The sequence below is a fragment of the Odontesthes bonariensis genome, chromosome 2, assembly GCF_027942865.1.
Source record: "Odontesthes bonariensis isolate fOdoBon6 chromosome 2, fOdoBon6.hap1, whole genome shotgun sequence".
Lineage (NCBI taxonomy): Eukaryota > Metazoa > Chordata > Actinopteri > Atheriniformes > Atherinopsidae > Odontesthes > Odontesthes bonariensis.
The window spans coordinates 23004380-23026848 of record NC_134507.1 but is presented as its reverse complement, the minus strand read 5'-3'; the positions used below and the strand labels follow the sequence as shown (position 1 = coordinate 23026848).

Genomic DNA, 22469 nt, shown 5'->3' with positions numbered 1-22469 from the left:
TGCTGGGATAGGCTCCAGCCCCCCGCGACCCGACCGACGGATTCAGCGGTATAGATAATGGATGGATGAATGGATGGATTTTTAAAATCTCCAGGTTCAACTCCCGGCTGGGGCCTTTCTGTGTGGAGTTTGCATCTTCTCCCTGGATTGCGTGGATTCTCTCCGGGTACTCCGGCTTCCTCCCACTGTCCAAAAATGCATGTTAGGTTAATTGGTGTCTCTAAAATTGTCCTTAGGAGTGAGTGTGAGCGTGTGTGTGGTTGTTTGTCTCGTTTGTCTCTGTGTGGCCCTGTGATGGACTGGCGGCCTGTCCAGGGTGTACCCCGCCTCTCGCCCATTGACTGCTGGGATAGGCTCCAAGCCCCCCCGCGACCCGACCGATGGATTCAGCAGGTATAGAAAATGGATGGATGGATGGATGGATTTTTAAAATCAAGATCTGAGTTCTAAATTTCGTTCCACATTATGTGAAAAGCATGTGCTGGCATCCAAATGAAACCTTGAAATCCTTAAAGCTAATCTAATGTACTGCAAGGTGCCCGTGTCATCACAGATTTCTTTGAAATCCCACATCCAGGTAAATCCAGTAGATTTATTTGTAGTGTATTTTTAAGACAGAAATAATTTGGTTAGACTACAGACAATTTATTTCATTTCGTGCAGGCACAGGACACACATGCATCTTAGCGTTTACCAGAGAACGTGAAGCAGCATTTCTGGTGGTCTTTGTCAGTCTCTGAGGTTTGTTTGGTGTGCTGAAACAAACCTGAAGTATAAACAGCCTGCTGAGTGGATTCAAACCCAACATGACAACCCATATGTGTGTGCAGTATTGTGCCTGTCACTGCTGTTTGATCACAGCAAAGTGAGAACAACTGTATTACCAAACTGCTGGAGTTGACCAACAAGGAAAGCGCACACACACAAACAAACGCATGCAAGCATAAATGCAGCGTGTTGATGCGTTCCTGTCAGCAAAATGATACCAACTTGAGATGAATAGTAAGAGTTACTGGCAGAGTTGTAAGATAAAAATTTAGAGATGAGACAAAGAAAAGCTGTACAGGCAAAGACAGAGAGCTTGGCTGTTCTTGATCTTTCCATTTATCTTTCCATTCTTTTTTCTGAGCCAAATGTGAAGTATTTGTGGATAAACCAACATAACAATCATGCACAAATGGCCATTGGCAAGTGCTGTTTTTATCCTTGCAGTCTGGGCACTGTGTTTTGAAAATTCACGTTAATCTACTCCAATAAGTGTATGGTCCAGACTTTTTTCTCAAATTGAGTGTGCTTAGGCATGAATAACAAAAAAATGGTAGACTGCCCAAACAATAGTGTGCGTGTGGAGTCTGTTTGACACATAGCTGTGACTTCTCTCAGCAAGATGTTACGTCTTCAGTCACAGTGCCTTTGTGTCCTGACCTCTCACATTACAACTAGCCAACATCATGAACACTCACACACACACACGCACACTCAAACACACTATTAGTCCAGATGGTCAGTATTATCTTAGGGGAGGAGGGTGTCATGGTTCAGTGCATGGGAACTGCATGAGGCTTTCCATTAACTCAATGGCTTCTATTTGATATCTGTTAAGTACACACACTTTTTTAAAACACACTTTATTAAACATCAATAAGATCTTTTACAATTGAAATTAGTACTTTATATGATTATTTTCTCAACTACCAAACTAATTATTTGGTCTACAGAACTCTTTGTGAACATGTGATATAGACACGTAATGGCTTCATCAATGACTGTATCTCAGAACTTTTCACACAGGTCACTTTTACGTTCATATTCCTCACAGCTTCATTCAGTTATATCCAAAACACCAACAGAGAGCACCACTGTACATGCGTTAAATTTTTTATTAACACAAGCTTGGATATTCTTTGTACAGTTATATTGGCATAACAATTGCTGTTAGCCCTCAGTGATGTGGACGTAGAAAATCATACCAGATATGCAATGACAGCAGTTGAAAATATCACTTCTCTAAATATTTCTGCAGTTTGGTGAACTCTTAAATTGAACACTTAACTGTCAACTTTAGAAAAGTTTTTAGTTGGAGTTTGCTGTCTGTACAGTTGACTCTTTGCTTGGTGTGTGTGTGTGTGTTATTCATTATCTCAAGTATGTGAAAATTAAGATCAACTGCTATCCTTAATAATAGTAGTTAAACAAGTTTTCTGAAAGTTTAGAGTCCTTATTATTTTTTAATTGTGCGTGTTTGTTTGCTAAATCTGTCAAAAAAGCAGATTATATGACGAATTAGCTCCCGTGCATGCCTATCTTTCAACATAACTGCATGCAGTTCAGACGTATGCCGTGTGTAGAGGAATTTGTAAATGTTACTAAGTCTGGCCCAAAAAGACAGGGTCCTCATTAGGACCTGATCCTGATACGTACAGTAACAATCAGATTATTAGAGAGGGTTTCATGTCTAAAAGAGGCGTTAAAGGGTTAGCGGTTAGGGTCAACGGAAGAGGTGTTTATTTTGTGACACATTAGACAGAACATTCTTACTAATTGTACAATTTTCTAAAATCTCAATTGTGTTTACTGTCTGTGGAATGAGTGGAGCATGGAGTATATTTTTCAAAGGCATTTGTACTTTGTATGGATGAATAAAGGAGGAAATGACTCACCTACAGCCAGATGATCAGTAGTGTTTGACTTGCTCTCACTGAATAGCAGCTCAAAGGCCTTGTCTCCATGTGTGTTATGTCTAATATGTTTGCTACCTTTTTTGTTTCAAGAGTCGTGATGTCTGCAGATTCATGTGAACACATTTTTTTACTAAACTTGACTACTTGATGTTTTTATCTCTCTGACTATTTTGACATAGCTTTGTCTTTCTTGCCACCTGAAGGCCAAGATAGTCATTACCATTAACTGTATGTCCCGCTGATTTTTGGCAGAAGTGCCCACTTCTGGCTTTTCAGCAGGGATGACTCACACACTTTTTAATGATTCATTGATTTTCACACCTGTAATGAAGCCCCTCCTGAGTCAGTACACATAGTGCATTGATGATAATCGCAACAGGAAAATGAGCTTTGATGTGTTTGTTGCCAGCTGCTTAGAGTGAGGCTGTGGACATCTCATGTTTCTCAATAAGAAGTTAATGTTTTTTGGAGTGGAATACATAGTGTTTGTAAAGATGGATAAACTCTAAGGTCAGATTGTGAAATATTCACCACCTATTTTCTGGTTTGTTTAACCATTTCAACACAGGTGACCTATGGCCATCAGTCTGTTTGTTCACTCAGAAAAAAACATTGGGTTGGCACTACAGTTTAATTTACGGCTCTTTTTGCTCAGTTGTGTATAATGGTATCTACTGTAGAGTAATCTGTAATTACCCTTAAATTCCCTGCAGGCAGCTAAATGATGTCATAAAACTCTGCCAGGTTTCGATGTTCCAGCGGTTCCAAGAATGATTTGCCTGTTTAAGTAAATATGTTGAATAGAGCCTGGGTAACCTCAGACGTCAACATTGAAAAGCTGGAAACATTTTAATGCACCTAAACGAAATAAGCCATGCAGAAAGCCCCTCTTTTTCTTATCTCACCCTCTCTGTAAACTCAGCAGAAGTGATAGTTGATGATTGTGACAACGGGACAAAGGCTGCAATGTTTATTTAACAAAGCTTCTAAGCAGACCAGCATTCAAGAATGTATATATCCAGTCTGTGCATTGCAAAGCATCAATGAAGAAATAAAAAGGACTCTAAAAACAGCTCTCTCCTTGAATAATTATGTCCAGCTTGATTTTTCTTTAAGCTGAGTGCAAACATCAGTATGCTAGCATATGGATAATGACATAAACTATATTAAAGATGGTCGGTTGGTTGGTTGGTTGAAAAAAAACAAAACATTTTGGCCTCCCAGGCTCCATGTCAAAAAGTGTTAACCTCTCTCATGAAATACAGTAACAATGCAATTTTCCAAAGGTCACAATGGTGTCCAGAGGCCAAATTCACCCCGATCAGTGCGCAGCTGGTCTTTTTAGATGTATATGTAGGGGATGTATTTGGTTTGACTTACATGTCTGAGAACGTTTAGGAGAGGTTGACATGTTGGAATGCTGTGGCTGGAAAAGAACTTCAACCTCAATAGGCTTGAAGTCTCTCCTAAAAAACAATAACAAAAAAATAAAATAAATACTGTAGATTTGTACATAGCGAATGTTTATTCACTATTTTTATTTATTTTATTTTATTTTATATTTATTTTATTCTATTCTATTTGCTTGTTTTTACTACTTTAATTGTTTTCATATCTTTACTGTATGCTGCTGCAACAAAACAATTTCCCAAATTGGGATTAATAAAGTATTTATCTATTTATCTATCTATCTAGAAGACATCAAAGATTCTTTGACCTGCGAACTCACATGCCTGCTGAACCTTTTATTTTGTCGTCATTTGTCTACGGAGTTTGCAATACATTTTGTACTGACACATTTGCTTTTTGTTAGCTGATTTCTGTCAGGTTTAAGCTCACTGTAATGATGACAGTTCATTTTTAAGAAAAAGCTTTTAGGGATGCCAATATCCTCTTTTTAGGTAAATATATAGTAAATATGTATTTTCTATAGTGATTTGAATGGACTTTATATGCAATTGTATCATTAAAAAGATGGTGTTCAAAGCATATTCCTTTTTTAATGTTAATATTACGTTAAAGGGATAGTTCGCCTCTATTGACATGAAGCTGTATGACATCCCATATTAGCAATGTCATTTATGAACATTTTCTTACCCCCCCGCTACGTCCTGTGAGCCGAGTTCCAGCCGAGTTTTGGCGTTGACGAAGGTAGTACGGCTAGTTTGCTAGGGTTCCGAAAATAAAGCATGTTGCTTCTCTTAACAATATGCATTCAAAAGAGTGATACATTTGCATCACAAAATCGTCCCTCCAGAAAAAGTCAGACCTCACAATCGCTTGGCGCGATGTCATACAGCTTCATGTCATGTCCCTTTAATTTGAATTACATATACATCTTACTGATCAAGCTAGCTAGCATGTGTTTCTAACTATTTAAGATAAAAATTAGCCAAAGCCTGCTATAGAAGATTCTAAAGGTCGCCAAATTATGTCACATACTAATAAGCGCATTCATTATTTTATTATGTCGTATTTGCACAGTCGTGTCACCCCTCTTTTTCTATTTGCATTCCCCTTAGTCTCTGCACACATACTGTACGTTATCTTTACACCTCTGAGTTCCTGTAAAGCTGCTCTCATTCGCATATTTTCCTGTTTCTATTTTAAGACAATATAATGAGTTTCTGTGGTAGAAAGTGACCAATAAAAGAAGCGACATGTTCACCTGCTGTTGCTTCAAATGGATTTACAGACAGGTGCGCTGCTCTAATGAAACTCTGATTTTATAGCAAAATCATAAAGACAATGGCTGTGATGATTTAGGCTTTATCAACATGTACAATGATCACTCAGAGAGAAATGTAGAGCTGAATTATGTCTGTTACAGCTACACTGCAAGGATAGCACTAGAAGAAGTCATGTTAGAAGAATGTCATTCTTACACAAAAATATCTACACAGAATTTAAATTAGTCCAATAAGTCCAAATTGGTAATTCTTCTTTACTTTAATATTTTGGATACTTCATGCTTATATTATGCCTCATTTCAAAGGAAAAAGTCATGCTCTTAGTTCATTAGTTACTACTTACAAAAATAAGTATTTGACACAAAAACACAAAAATCTATAGATACTGTGCATTGTTTTTATCATAAATGAAAATGTCTGTAAAAGTAGAAATGCTTGTGAAAAAAAAACATACTTTTATAGGTTTAGATAGGTATAGATTTCTGCATAGTTTCAGACAAACAAAAAAGGTATATCAACCTGCCGAGTTACATGCAGAATGTAACAGTGCTGTCAATCAGGCGCTGATGTAAAAATATGTAAGAAGCGACGCAATTTAAAACAAACGAGAATCTTAGCTTCACAACAAGACAGCCAATAACTGATAAGTATAAGTATAGCCTCTAAAATGTACTGGAAATGCTCTATAATCTCTATAATTGTATTAGTTGCCATGGTCACCTTCTTAGTTCAGCTAATCAGCATTTTAATATTTCTCAGTTGCATAACTCAAAAAAGCACAGGTCAGACTGATGGGAAAGTTGTTCTTTTGACAGTTTTAAACAATGTTAACATAAAGTACTCACATCCATCCATCCATCCATTTTCTATACCTGCTTAATCATATTTAGGTTGTGGGGGGGCTGGAGCCTATCCCAGCGGTCAATGGGCGAGAGGCAGGGTCACCCTGGAAAGGTCACCAGTCCATCACAGGGCCACACAGAGACAAACGAGACACACTCAGTCCTAGGGCCAATTTAGAGATACCAATTAACCTAACATGCATGTTTTTGGATGGTGGGAGAGAACTCAAGTATACACTGGGAGAACACACAAACTCCACACAGAAAGGTCCCAGCCAGGAATCAAACCTGGGAGCCTCTTGCTGTGAGGCTACGGTGCTAACCAGTTACTCATATCTAAAGATAAAATCATTCTGAGTGGGACATCAAAGTTTAACCCCAATTTCAATACAATATTTTCAAAATCTTTCCTGTTAGGAACCATAGAGTGCCTCATATTGTGCACTGTGTATTCTATACATTTATTTTCACTGAAAAACATTGATACCGGTTACAAGCCAGCAAGTATTAACCCTTTAATGTCTACACTGAGTAAAAAGCTAATGTTTCTTTGCATTTTTTCCTTGGCAATAATTTCCAGAATCATTGTTTTTTTTGCAATGATTCAATGGTCAGAGTGACACCTTATAGTAGAAGTATGACATTTTTTCAAAACGTAAGACTTTGTTTTAGCATAACATACGTAAACCAAGTGGTAGAGATGGCAGGTTTACATCCCAAGATTCAGCATAGGATACCCACTGAAAAATGGGTTTTACCAAATGGCAGATCAGGACATGAAAAGGGTTCATATTTCCTTTGTTGTTTTTATTTCAGAATCTAACATACTAATATGTTTTTTATGGGTTTGTGTGGTATCCTTTTTAACATTTTAATCATCTACACAGCCTCCAGTATCACTGGTACTCACACCGTCACACTGAACAGAGCTCCAAACTGCCTGATGCACAATTGGTGAAACAGTAAAGACAGAAGCTTGAGTACATCACAAACAGCAGATATTTGGAACCATTCCCTCTCATTTTCCCACACTCTGAGGAATTGATTGGTATTGATCACATGTAAATGGCATTGATTGACTCAGGCTTCTCTGTCTGCATTGATTTGTGTGCGTGTGACTCCTCTTTGTGCTCCACTCCCTGCAGCTGTCAGAGCTCTATGGATGGGATACTTTTGTTGCTTCCAGGGATCCAGGCTGAAATGAAGCTCAATGGGCCCGCTACTCTCTGAAAGACCACATACTCCCTTGTGCATCAGTATCACAGAGTCGGTGCAGGCCATGAGAAGCAATCTGCCATAGGTAGAATATTTTAAAACCTGGAAACATTTAATTTAACTTAGTTGATTAATTTGGCTAATGTGCACCATGGCAAATTTCTCAATTATCTACTCCACATCTGCGTGGAAGGCTTCTTCTTGATAAGAACAACCATCTAGACATTTGACATTTAGTCAAGAGGAAGCTGCAAAACCCTCTAACTGTGAGTGTATAACTGATTCTTAATTGTAAGATGTAAAAATATGGCATGCAAGGATAAAAAAAGCTTTTACAAAAACTACTCATGTGATTCCAGGGCAGGCATAAAGCTGTAAATGGACTGAATATGAGATTTTAGATTAGAGGTGCTTTACATCCCATGTACAGTGCAGAGGTAAATAACAGAAGACATACAAAACAAGGGCAAATAAACTCTGCCAGAAAATGTTTAGACTTAAAATACTTTTTTTTTTAATAGAAACAAGTATGTCTGTCTGTAGACATACAAGCGTGACTTTAATAAAGCTTTGAGAATGATTCATAATAGTAATACTGTTTGATGTGCTCTGCTTTCATGTCAACAGTCATGTTTTAAGTGTAGGCGTCAGTTTCGTCCAAATTGAGCATGCCTCAGTATCAACATTCAGATGTGTTAGTGTGTACAAGGGGATGAAGGAAGAGAGTTGGTGCCATTTTATTACAGTATGTTTTCTGTAACTGTTCCCACTGTTTTTGTGTTTGTCACTGTGATTTTTGGACACAAGACACTTTATGACAGACAGTGTGGGATATGACAGACAGGGGGAGATATAGAGCTGTTAATGAAACGGAGGCAAAAACACACCCACTGTAGGCGGACCTATTTTGGTGGATATTGTGAGCACACGAAGTGCTCACTGTAGTTGAAAGTCAGAAGGAGAGAGGAAGGAAACCCCAGAGCAAACAAAGGGCTGATTGGAGTTTGTTTACCTCCGCTGGTGCAGTTTCCACTCGGACGAAGCGGATTATTCCACCACTGCTGCATCTTTTTCGAGACAATATTTTTCAAAAACTCTGGGATTTATTCAACTTTTACTGTTTTTTGTTTGTTTATTTTGTTTTTTGTACTTTTGGAAATTATTGTTTTTGGTAACTTTGGACCTGTGGATCCCATTGGAGCTCCCATATAATTAAAGCCTTAGAGCTTGTCCATATGTGGTGCCTCTGACATGCATAGTCCGTCCAGGTGAGTTAGGACACAGCCGGCAGGAGTGCGCATGTTGTTTGTCATGCAACTGTTTTACAGGAGTGTTGAGTGTCAGTGCCATACCGGCATCTGTCATACTGCAAACAGGCGCAGCTGTGTCGGTCTAATGTCGAAAGCAATTGTTTTTAAAAAGCAAGAAATTCATAAATACTTTAATTTTAGAGTATAATTGACGGTATTGTTATGCAAGTGTAATCTCCCTAAGATTAGCCTATTAGTTTATCTTAAAACCGAATGTAATTGACTCTATGTGTTTACTTCTCATATTATTCCCAGTTTACTAAAAAAAAAATTGGATATTATGCTGAAGTGAGATGTGAAAGTAACGACTAAGTCTCTATTTCATTTTTTCTAACCTTTTCCTCTGTTGTATTGAGGTAAATGTAAGGTCCGTTTTGCAGCGGCCCCGTTGACTGCGCGTGTTGGAACGCAGCGCACGCAGTTTGAGTTATTAATCGACCATAAATGAGCCAAGATTTAATTTAACTCTGGATAAAGATTGTGCCGGGTCCAAATGTAAAAACTGTGCATGCCTATGTTGATCGCTTTGTCTGCAGCGTTGCAGAGTAGCCTATTTTCTTTGCTGGACAGAGAGCTCAATCTTTTTCCAAACAACAAACAGGCACGTTACAGCTTTCCTCCAACAGAACAGGAGAGCTTTTTTTCTGCTCATTTAACAGAAACTTTATCAGTTTGTGTATCCTATTTGCCTTGTTATAGCCGAAGTAACAGCTCAGCCGAGTCTTCATTTTTCGGTTTGGGAGTTGCCGTGACATTTTTAAGACCCGTCATGCAGCTTTTCTGCTCTTAATTCCCAATGAAAAGGGCAATTAGTGAACGGTAATGAATAACTTTGCATCTTCATAACAATACCCTGGAGAACCGCTTTTGCTAATGTGACCTGTGGGAGGCGCGCACGCACCGTTTTGTTTTGAAAGAATGACACAACAATAGCAGGCATGGTCCAGGAGGCTTACACATTCCATGTGACAGCTGTTCAACTACTTTGTTATATTTGTTTTACAGTAAAAGCGAAAACCTTATCGTATTATCCGAATTGTCATCTTTTTTTCAAATCTGTTCAACGTCGCACACAGACGCAAAAACTACAACCTCAGGTCCTAATGGTGAGACGGTGCCGAAGTGCTGCTGGACGGATTTCCTCAAACATTTCGCATCGTAACACTTTAATGCAAGCCGTTTTTTTGGCACCACCGTTGCTTCCCTTCCCTTTCCTTCCGCCTCTGCTTTCTCCTCTTGGCACGGTAGCTGTCCGTGCGTGAGTGCTGTTTCGCTACGTGCAGCCAAATAAGCTTATCTCCCCTCCCGATGTTTTGGATCTGCACCGAAACCCACAAGGAAAGTTCATGTGGCCGAAGAACAAGCGCCGCGTGCACTTCAATCGCTGCTCCTCTGTGCGTAAAAATGTGTCTAAGGCGGAATGATGAAGATGGCCATTAACGATGTGTAAACCTGCCTCTGCCGGTATATCAGGAGCTAGTGCTGGAACGCGATTGGTCTCTATTTTTGAGTCTTGGTCTTTGTTGCTGGGAATCAGGTCGCTTAGAAGGCTACATTTCAATCTGGGAAAACAGGAAGCACCCCTGCAGATTGTAATTTTCGTTTCATGTCATATTTCGAAAGAGATGTCATATCTAGACCCCAGATATTGGAGTTAAAAAACAGGAAAACGGCAAATGCCCGAGATAGTTCCCGGCGCAAATCATTTAACGGTGTGTAACAAGTGTAACACCTTCGTGATAAAAAAATATTGTAAAAATCCGTATTAACTCGGCAGGGCTGTCCCTTCAAAATTAAAGACTACTGATAGCCTATAGGCCTACATGAAATTTCCAAACCTTCTCGTCAGTTGAGACAAATTTATCTCAGGCTGTTTGTGACGCACTTTCTCCGCTTCCTTCATGTTGTAGTACCCTTTAACCCTGAAAGCCAACAAAGTTTAGCCATAATCAGCTATTTCTGATGAACAGGAAGACGCACCGTGCGGCAGTTTGGACAGGACACTTTGGCTACCGCCTGCTGGATCACATATAGGCTTCGGCACATAAACTACACAAACACCGGCGACAGGATGCCACAGCGCTTCTGCTGCTGTCAGCTACTGTGTGCTGTAAAATCAAATAAAACCCAGAAATGTGGAACGCTGTGACTTCCGCTTCTAGGTAGCCCACGTAAAAGGTCAGTGCATGTCGCTACGCTCGAACTTAACCAGGTGTAAATGACAGAGATCCAGAAGTTCTTAGGGGAAAAACTGGAATGAGCCGAGTCCACACCGCGGTGCGCAGTCAGCTGCTGCTCCAGACTCTGCAGGGACTTGAGGCTGTAGACTATTTGGGCAGAGTGATGAAAGCCCACGCTCACGGCGTTGCTCTGTTCATTCAACAGACCACCGTCCGATGGCTCGACCGAAGTAACGGCGACAGAGGGCAGCGGAAAAGATCCACCACCCGTCAGTGCTGTTCGAGCCTCGGCGCAAACCTCCCGTCCGATCTACGCTGACGAGCGGAGCTTTGCACAGCCGGGCGTTGCAGGAGGGGAACCGGACTCGCCGTCCTGGTCCAGAAACCCAGCCAGCTTTGGCGTGTTTCGCAGCAGACCATTAGGCCTATTTCCCCTCTTCCGCCGCTCTTCCAGTGGATATTTCTCCTACGACAGTGACTCGTTGCCGAGCTCCCCGATCTTCCCGAAGCCAGTGACGGCTGACAAAGCCACGCAGACTCCGAGCCCTACCGGCCAGGTGATGAACCACGCCCTGCAGCGAATGGCTGAGGCGCAAGGCGGAGAACCGGGAGCGCACCGGCAGCACGGTGAGCACAGGCACTTTACAAACATGACTGATGATTACCATCGGTAGGTTGTGAACACAAGGGTGGAAAAGGTGTATCTCGTTGCAAACTCTAAAGACAAATAAAAAGTAACCCATAAAGCTGCGAATAAATTTCTATGAAAGGAGTTTGCTTTGAGGAAGAAAAGTGGCTTTCGCCATCTCTGCTTTTGCTTGCATTTTCCTTTATCTTGTTTCTGCTCCGCTTAGTGATAAAATAGCACACCAACTCAAATTACCTGTGACATGCATGCTTAGTCACTGCCTTTGAAAAAAAAACTGAAATAAACAAGGCTACTCATTTTTATCAACCCCAGTAGTTTTTTTTTTTTTCTTTTCACTTTTGGTGTATTTCAAAAGTGCAGATGTTTTAATGTCTAATGGTTTGTTCTTTATTGGGCTTATTAAGAAGAAAAAGCTGCACCTCTTGTCTGACTCAGCCAATTTGTGTGGGTGTGCAGCAAAATATGAAACCAGATAGGAGCCCAAAAAAGGAGGGGGGTAGTGTGTGAACAATGATAGTAAAGAGTTGACACAAAAAAGCTATCATGAAATGCCCCCCCCCCTCTCCCTCTAGATCTTACTCATGAGGAAAGTCTGCTTTTTCCACCACTCTGAACGCATGCCTCTTTTTCTTCCCTCACATTCTGATTTATTGACTAATACTCTGCAAAGAGAAATGTAACAAATTCAGGCAGAAACATGCAGATGTAAAAAAAACACTAGTCACTGCTCTGTGTTGCCAAAGCATGCTGATTCCCATGTTTTCATTCCATTACAGTGCTACTCCGATTCCTGCTGAGTAATATCGACTGCCTCTGAGAGAGCGTAAAATCATCTCAAAACTCACCCTAATGTCCTCATGGGACAGATTTAAACCAAACTCTCAAGCCTGCTGTCAACAGAAATTCACAACTTATTTTTACACGAAGAATTTTCATCCTAGCTTTTTTTGTGTAGAGGCATTTTGATTTGCTTGGGACGAACATAATTATATGTGGTGTGATAATTACTGTTTATAATTTACTCTGAGAATGACTAAAACATCCTTTTTGGATTTGTTAGATCGCAGCCTCTGATTCACATTTTTCATGGAAGCATGCTAATGTGGGTTTTAACAAAGGGAGAAGGGTTTTGACATCTATCTGAAACAGTGGACCACGCCCAGATAGTGTGTGTGTGTGTGTGTGTGTGTGTAAACCAGTAAGGAAGAAAAACTTTTTTTTTTTTAAATCATTGCCACACCAAGTAGGTGTCGGATAAATTTCTATATTCACTTTATTCAATGTAAATAAAGTTATCAGTTGTATTTCAAAAACATAAATCATCAAAATCTGTTTCGTTACCCACAATGCAAATGATAATTCAGCCAGAGTCTCGTCTGTTATCTAGAACTGAAGCATAGTGAGAGCAGGCTTAAAAACCTCAGATCAGTTTGTTTCTTTTCAGTTTCTTTTTTTTTCCACAATTCAGCCTCAGCTGACACCAATTCAGGTGATATCACTTAAGAGTTGTGTGACTTCACATGAGGCAATTTATCACGATTCCCATCAGTGCTGTCTGTAGTCGGAGGCTTTTTTACTTGCGTAGGACTCTACAAGCCCTAAAATCAGGCTTTGCTGTATATGATGAGAACACTTCCCCTTTAAGGAAGAGCAATTAAGGAACTGAGTTGTGAGCTGAAGAGTAAAACACAAAAATACATAAGTTATTTGAAAAGCTTTTTTTTTGGACATAAATAACGTATTTGGACTTGTCAAAAGAATTTCACATGAAAGCAGTTCAATTGCAAGAAGATGAAAGCAGTGGAAATTGCAGCTGACATGTAACAGGAAGTGAAAGTAATGAAAGTCCACTCCTCTGCTTTTTTCTTACCAGCTTTTCATCTCAGAGCTTTTTCAGACCTGCCTGAAATGTTCTACTCTTCCTTGAGGAGCTTATTGTGACACTGCAAATGTCTCAACCCCAAAGTCAGCAACAGTAATAAGTCTGTGGGATTTTTGATTTGAGATTATTTCATGACGTAGTTGTTCCCATGTGTCACGGATGACATTTTATGACCAACATTGTTGGTCCCACGTGTCATAATATAAAAGGAACTTTACAGTCATTGTATCGCATCTCAATTGACCACTTAAGATCAGATATCTGCTCTATATGCAAATGAACATATACAGTGCTGTGGTGGGCAGCAGTCAGGACTTCTCTAATAATGCCACAAGTATTTCTGCAAAGTCCTTGCATTCAGTTACCCAAACACTCAGACTCATTACCCCATAAAAGATTCAGTCATATGTTTAGCTGTATTATGAAAAACATTTCAAGAGGCTTTATTACGTAACAAATGGGATAAGAGAAAGCTTTAAGTCATAGCTTTACGACGTTGCAGAGCTCATGTGTCGCCACACGTCTGCTGACTAAATACACAAAAACTTAGAAAACCTGAAAAACGGTTTACCGACAAAGAGTTCTTTAACTGCCTGTAATACATCCAAAAGGTTGTGTGTGCTTTGTAGTGTGCAACTTTTCCCCTGCTAAATCCAACGCTCTAAGTTTTACTATGTTACATCAGAACAGCAGTTTTGGATCACATCCAAATATAGTATGAGCACCAACAGTCTGCGCCAATTATATTCACACCTGTACTTAGTGTCCACTTGTGATCAGATCTTACAGGACGCATGTCAGTTCCAGATCTAGTTTCTAGATAAGTTCCATGAAATGTTTCTTCGTATTTTTACAACAGACAAATTATGACATCCCTCCACAGCTCAGCTCTCTCCTTGGTGCAGATATCAAGACTTCAAAGTTAGACTTTTAAATTGACAAAACCGCAAAATCATTTATTGAAGTTTTATCATTTCTCCTAGCCTGGATCCTGTTTCTATTTCTGCTGTTATTTCAATACAAAAACAGAGCAAAGCACGCAAGCCTGTCACCTCCAGCAGCATTGATCTAAAATAGTGCTCCAGTGGGCTTGTTTTCATCAGCACAACTTAGAAAAGAAGACTCAAGCTCTGAACTGTGACGCTTTCGGCTAAAGTTGCCTATCCTGTTGCTTGGTAACAAGCTAAACTCTGCCGTGAGGCTCGCATTTGGCATATAAAAAAACTTAAAACAACCAACAAAGTAAATCCATTCACAGCATTTGTGCAGAGTTTATTCATTATGTAATGATTTTACAGATTCTCCAAATGCAGCAGGAGTTCCAGGTAAAAAAAAACACACGAAACACTCTGTTTACTGCATGTTGAAAACAAGTGGTTACTTTAAACTGTCTCTGTCATCACCCCACATTCAACCACAGACATATCTGTGTGACTGTCTTTTTCCTCTTCTGAGGATAGTGGTGTTTTGTATGTAGAAAAAAAAAGTCATGTCTGCAGGCTGATGTAAAACTTTGTAAAGCCTTGGCATATTGTAATCTTTGTAGCCATGGCTCTGCTTTTTATAATAGCTGTGATTAGCTTCAGCGATTGCCTTGTGTCTCTTTTATTCTCTTTCACTTCAGCCAGACAGACGAGATGGCAATCAGTGTGCATGTGTGTACGTGTCTTCATTAAGTGCATATGTTAAGCAGTCAAAATAGGCCTGCTGCTCCTTTGTAAGATGCAGACAGAGTACATCCCAACCAGTCCACTACATCCATGAAGATGTAGTGGAGATAAAGCCAAGAAAAGACAGTGGTATGACATGTCATGTGTTGTTGTCAAGGCAAATCAAGTCTCAGCTATCAAGACTGCTTCCCTGTTTGTATCTTAGAGGGTGCGATAGTGTGCAGGCACTCAAGGAGGATCAGTTTATCTTCTTGTTGTTGGTGCTCTCTATCGCAGCACTTCCTTCTCCTGAACCAGGTGGAACACTCACGGTACAGTCTACATTCTTTAGTTTCAAAGTGGAACAGTCGATGGATTTCTGTCTTGGTAATTAAACTGGACTGGTTGCACAAAGATAGATTTTGGCTGAGGCTTTGGTCTAACAAATAAACTTTATACATCAACCCAGGCTACTAAGCTGCATGCAGCTGATGGACTGGCCTCAGTTTAAGAAATATATTTTGTATTCTGGATCAATCAGGACTCTTTTGATTTGACTCTTGACTCTTTTTTTCCCCTCTCACTGAACACCACTGTTAACAAATTGCAGTGTATCGGACAGGAATTTCTGAATCTGCTCAAGACTTCAAGACTAGTTTGAGTCACAGGTTACTTGTTTTGTGCTCACACAGGTTAGGAAATAACTAAATATATGAATGTTCTCAGACTTAATTTCCAGCTGCATTTTTTTCCCTTCCGTCTCTCAACATCTGGCATGCTGTCGTTGATGCTGCAACAGCACTTTTACGCTCTTACAAAGCATGCAGTCGGCGTAGTCAACAACCTGATGGACTGATTGCTGAATTGGTCTGTTCAATATTGGAGGATGTGAGAAATATTAAGTCTGGGTTTCATAACGGCACGCATGAGTCATAAGTGGAGATTGGTAACAGGTCAGAGCCTTTCATTGCCATACTGTAGTTCAGATTGAAAATATAACAGATTAACCACGAAAACACACACGTGCGCACGCCCGGTCAACAGTCAGCTGCATATAATATTATGATTCCAGTTTATCCTCTATTATTCTGCTTTAGCCAGGAATTTGTACATGTTTATCACAGTACACATAGGTATGTTGTTGTTTTATCTCTCCTGCTTGAATACTTGGATGCATCTCCTCTGGTTCTCATGATATCTGTATGAGCATCCGTTAACGTCAAATAAACTAAAGTGGGTCATCACATAGAAGTTTCAGCTCTGACACAGACAGTCAGAGTATCACTGAATGGTTTTCTGTTTGTATTTTTTACATAAAAAAAAAAATAAAAATAAATTTACTGAAAATCTTGCTGCTGGTTGGATTCCGCTGGTTTTTGTTTTTTGTAACTGCTATCAGTGGGCCTCACTCGTGTGTCAGTGACATGCAAATCACATGTGAGTCACTCGAAAAAGAAAAGAGAAGAAAAAAAAAATCACTTTTGAAGGTTAGTGTTCGTGTTCTTCCATCACAAGGTTTTTTGTTTGTTTTCTGCAAAGACTCAAAATGCACGGATGAATCAGTTTTGCTGATTTTTGGTCTTGGTGCCATGTGGTGTAAAAATGTCTATCTATAAAGCCGCCAGATGCTGGCATAGTTAAAGTGAAAAAGAATAGCGGTTAGTTCCTCTGTGGTTTCTCTTAATGTAAAGAGACATATTTTAAATGTGTTACTACTGAGGTTTGATAATGTTTTCAAGTCTAAACTTCCAACCACACATAAAGCTTCAGATTCTGTTTGATAACATTTTGTTGTGCTTCACTGAAATAAATAAAACACAGTATAGCATCAGTATGCCACATATTGTTCTGATTGAAATATATATCTTAAATTTAGCAAAGTTCTCATGTGTTTTTGCTTTCTGTTGCAGGGCTTTCTCCCAACCCCACTAGTACGCGGCAGCAAAACGCAGCAGGGGCCATGCAGGCAGAGGCATTCGGACGACAACTCCGGACAATTGGGGATGACTACAACCGACTTTTAATGCTAAGGGTTAGTGATAACAGACAATGTATGTATGTGTATTTGTGTAGGTGAAGGGATCCCACAGCAACTATCAGCACAGCAGACACATCCTTGCAGCTTTCGCTCAAAGTGTTTGAAGCATTTTGTGTCTTTTATCAATTGGGTAAGTTATCTTAGTTTGTTAAAAGAGAAGCTTTGGTGTAGGTCAAACTGTTGTGAAGTTGCACTTTTGTTCAGTTTAGATTTGTAAATGACTTTGAAATAGCATGCTGCTTAATTTAACAAAGTTGCTCACAGAAGAGAAGGCCTGTAAAATGTCATTGTGGGTGATCTGAGAGAGCCTGATGGTCATTTCCATTGAACTTGAACTTGAAGCTGCAGAAAATCCAGATTTCACAGACTCGACTGTGGATTAAATACAACAGAAACAAGAATTCTTCTTTCTTCAATGGTGAAGATCCATGAGATGGACTTACTGAGCAAAGATGAGGGAAAGCAGCATTAGTTTCCACAGAAAAGCCCTCAGCTAGTTTCCTGTAGTAGGAATGAAAGAAAAACAAAATGTAGAGGTACAAACTGGGTCTTTAAATGTGAAGAAACCCAGAGAAGCTCTTTTACTGAGTACCAGCATTTAAGCTGGTTACTTTTTGGCTGGCAGATGAAGATAGTGATGCACATGGTGGTGTTAGCAGCTGCTGAAGGTAAACCCCACACAGCCCCCTCAGTTTACTGCCATATCACCTTTAAGGTTCATTTTTTTCATCTTGCTGTATTTGCATTGAGAGACGCATTTTAGTCTCTCTCTGATTGTGGCATGAACCTACAGGTGCAGCAGCTTGATTGTTGCTTTACTAAAGAGATGATTACATTATCACAAGGAGTATAAATCCTCTGAAGAGTGCAGTTGTAAAGTTGAGTAGCTGCAATAAAGGCTGATTCTTACTCGGCGCAACCGCGCAACTGTTCTGGCTCGAGAACCATTAATGACGTCATCGAAAGCGCCAGCCCCTTCACAGTTCCTTCAGCTCATAAGCGCAGTTTGCGCCGAGTATGCGTCACATTTGCAGTTCTCTCCAGACCAGCGGGCGTCACTGTTGAGGAAACAAGCTGAAGAACCGGACGAAGAAAAGCATACGAAGAAAGCATCATCATGTAATAAGTGTCTCACATAACCTACACATAAGATTCATGTTGGCTTATTTTCGCCTTTGCTTATGTCTTTATCGCTGTTTATGTTTCGCCCTACACAAGACCTACAAAAGATCGCCAAACACATTTTGAAGTTACACAAGGGCTTTACTGCTAAATGGAAGGGCACAGTGTTTCAAATAAGAGCAACAATAAATACATAAATGCATTTCCATGTTTTCTTCACCTCCACCACCGACTGCCCCAGATGCCTGCCGATTTCCCCCCAGGAATTCGACACTGCCGTGTTGTCCCAGTGTAACTTCATAGACGTGTCGTACAGATTTTGTAGAGGCGCACCCTCTCGGTCACCGCGGTCTCTGCAGTGTTCATGTTTCCTTTCTCTTGGTCAGCTGTTTCCGGTTGAGCTCGCGCGAAGTCAGAAAAAAAGTTGTGTGCACGACCTTGCGACGCGCGAGGATTTTTTAGCTTGCGACGGGGGGCGTGGCGGAATTTTGGGTCACGTGACCGTTTGCGCCATTTGCGACCAGCTAGTAAGAATGGGTCAAAGCGAGGTTGCGCCGAGTAAGAATCAGGCTTAAGACTGCATTTTCTCTTGGCTTCTGTTTCCTTGGCAACATTTCTGCATGTTGCATCATTGCAGTTTTATTTACTATCAAGGGGCTGAATTGAGCTTTGGGAAGGCTGAAACAAAGAGGTAAGAAAGTCTGAGCTCGTTTGAATTCACTTTAATCTCATCAAAATGCACAACAGGACTTTTATATCCCAGTGAAGAGCTTAAAATGCTCCCTCAATGTTGAAAGCAGTCAGCTTCTCAGCAGTTTGACACATCAGAAATGTCTTTCTTCTTTTTTGTTTAGTGCTCTGGTTAGTAATGAGCAGCAAACAGAAAGAGAGGTAACCCTTTTGTGTCTACTTTCTTTTGCATTTTTGCAGACATCCCAGAGGTCCAGTGTTAAATGCAGATAAAAAAAAATTGAATTGTATTTGGAATTATTGTGACCATGTCCTCATGTTTTCAATGATCCTTTAAAGTTTATAGTATGTCAGCATCTATAAATATATCTCAGCATTTGCTGTTATATAAAGACACCAACCAAACTCATAGTCATACTCACTTGCATCCTCAGTATTTTTGGCTACATGGCTGAAAGCAGTGAAGCTGCTCCACAACAAAAAAGTAGACCACCTTTCAATTAATAGTTTATATGCAATGTTTGCACCCCCCCTCCTCCTTCTTTTTCTTTCCATCAAGTAAGTGTCTGTATTTCTGAAAGTAAACATTAAAGCAATGCAAGACACAGGAGTTTTAGAGTATCTGATATTATTTAACACGTGGCCCTTGATAACTGCGTCCTTTTAAAGATGCTAACAACAGAGAAATAAAAAAGATAATCAAATTGCTCGCTTACATTTGTTGCAGAAGTGGGATGGGTGCCTTCCCCCTATTCATGGCGGCTTAAGTTTCATCGCTTTTGAATGACAGCAGCTTATTTGAACTGTTTAACTGATTGTTGATATGAGAAACAGGTTTGTTTGATACTTTCAGTCTATAATTTAAAATCAGATCAGTAGGCACACAGTTTATGGGCTGCTTTATATCAAACAGGGATTCCACTTATGGAGTGTGGTCCTCTTGTCAGCACTAATTTTGTCGGTAATTTTGCCAGCTGTCAGTTGCTAAATGACTATCACTGATACAGACCATTATATAACATATAACGGCCTATAAAATTCTCTTGGAATTTTTTTCAAACAAGGTTTAAAGACAGTTCCATTCATACCATTATGATCCGGTGTATCTGTTTCCTCAGTAAAGCTGTGCCAGTGCGTGTACTTTATCTCAGCCCCACGCTAACCTTGCCACCTTCATGAATTTGTACATAATTTTTTCTCAAAAAGCACCCAGAGTTTAATTTGGTGACATATTGGAATAACCATGGCTAAACTATATTGAAGAGTGTCACCAGAACAACCCCATTAGAGCAGGAACTGTGTTTTTCTCCTTCACTCCCCTATTCCCATCAGAGCAGCTTCATCCTGTAAACTGCAATGTGAACTAACTCTCTCTGTCATTTCCCATGTATGTAAAACTGAAGTCAAAACACAGACTTCGCCAAAGGAGATTTTATCTACCAATGTCCTATTTGTAAATATGGTGAATGCCTGTTAATCTTTAGTATTAACAGGTGTTTTTCTAGTCACTGTTTCTGTTTCATTCTGCTGTCTTCTAACAGAAAGAGAAAAAATGTGAATAAGAACAACTTTATTAGAAAATAATTAGTATTTGAATTAGTGGTGGGCCGTTATCGGCGTTAACGTGCTGCGATAATTTGAGAGTCTTATCGGGCGATATAAAAAATATCGCCGTTAATCTATTCTCAAAGTTGGGTTGGGAACTGGGTCAAAATAGGTAGCCTAAGCAAACTGTGATGACTTTTACCTTGATATTTTAGCTCGGGTGTGGGCTGATGTACTTTGTCTGCCGTTAGGTGTGATTAAAACAGAAGAACGCCACTTGCAGAAGCCTGTGCTAGGCAGTTTATGGAAGTCGCTAATCTGTGGGGGATAGTTGACAAAATCTGCTCTGTTGGAACAGACAGCGCTCCTAATATGGTGGCCGCAGGGAGGATATCCTCCCTGCGGCCACCATATTAGGAGCGCTGTCTGTGCTGTCTCTGTTGCGCTATACTGCGCGTGTGGCGCAACAGAGACGCACTGCACACAACGCTATCTCAACAGCAGCACCACCTGGCCCTCCCAACAAGTGCTGAATATGAGAAGTTGGCGAAGCTAGAGAAACTGCTGGAGCCATGCATGTGAATAAGCTGGTCTGCCCTAATGCTGCGTGTTCACCAAGAGCGACCTTGCTGGAGAAGCTTCGCTTGAGAATTTGCTTTGGTAGCTTTGGTAGCTCGTGACGTCACATTTAGAATGTTAAATTCTTAAAGGCCCCGCGGCTGTGCTAGCCTGGGCGAAAGCCGACTGTTGACTCTGTCAAACAGTCTGGGAAAACCCAAGAGGAATCCGTTTCCATGGAGGGCGGGACCTTACCCAGCAACTTAAATTCATTGGAGTAACGGAGTTCCCTTAACCAATCATAATGTTTAGAAATGACGTTGGTTATGCGCCGAGGTTCATGCTTACTCTCGCGAGGCTCTAGCTCGCGAATCACGCTTCCCACATCCGCTTTCATTATACCGGTACCATTTGATAAATCAAACTTTTCCCAAAGCCAGTTGGAAGGAGAGCTACGACATCCTTGCCACTAACAAAATTGACAAGGCATTCCTCTTGCTCTCGTTTTAATTGTGTAATGATCTCCAGAGTTGAGACAACTTCATGGATAGCTTCTAGCGTTCTTCCGTCGCCATGTTTATTTCCGCTGCGGTTGAACTACAATTATATGGACTACAATGGACTCCGTGCGTGAGTTCTGCGTCACCACTCGCAACTGTTTGCTGATTGGCAAAACACTGAGCGAACCGAGGTAGGGGGATTTGGCCAGACTATGTGCGGAGCCAAAATCTTTGGGCGGAAGTACGTAGGATGGCGTCGCCAGGCTACGGCTGTGCAGCACCCCCGCGGAAAAGAACATGAGGAAAGAGAGGGCAGGGACACGAATAAACGTTTTGTTATTTACAATTTGTTATACAAGATATACATCACGTTACAAATGATGTAAAACTACATTAGGTACACCTGAGAAGAGCAGGAATAGCAGAGGCAGCTGTGAAAAAGAAACTAAATTCGAAATAAAATCCGAAATAAATCCGAAATAAAACTTAATTGCAGTGAGAAAGGTATGCGTGGGCTCACTACACTATTGTATTGAAGCACTCGACACGGCAATTGCAACAGTCTCAGGATTAAACGACTATTGTTTGGAAAGGAACTAAAGTTTACACGTCTGTTTCCGCGAACCCCGCGGATTGTCGGACCCCTGAATGAGCCATTTTAATCTAGATTAATTTCAAGATTTCAATGAGATTAATCTAGATTAAAAAAAATAATCTATGCCCACCACTAATTTGAATACAGTTTGTTACAGCAGAGATGTTAGAGGGTAAATATGAGCTGGTAAATGCTTTTTTCGGTACCATTATCAACAGTATAATAGTAAATATTAATAGAAAATACAGATATAAACCATGTATCTGAAAATACTGAGGAGTCAAGACTACATTACCAGATGTACCATATTAAACAAACTCTTC

At 40.3% G+C, this 22469-nt stretch overlaps 1 protein-coding gene across 1 annotated transcript in view; it reads left to right on the top strand.

Moving 5' to 3' along the window:
• Window positions 1-8375: 8375 nt before the first annotated feature.
• Window positions 8376-22469, top strand: part of bcl2l11 (BCL2 like 11) — a 34302-nt gene continuing 20208 nt past the window's right edge. The window contains exons 1-3 of the mRNA XM_075479824.1: window positions 8376-8696; window positions 11124-11545; window positions 17009-17130. Coding sequence (XP_075335939.1) covers window positions 8680-8696; window positions 11124-11545; window positions 17009-17130 — 561 coding nt within the window. The 5' untranslated portion in view covers window positions 8376-8679. The remainder of the gene's footprint in view (window positions 8697-11123; window positions 11546-17008; window positions 17131-22469) is intronic.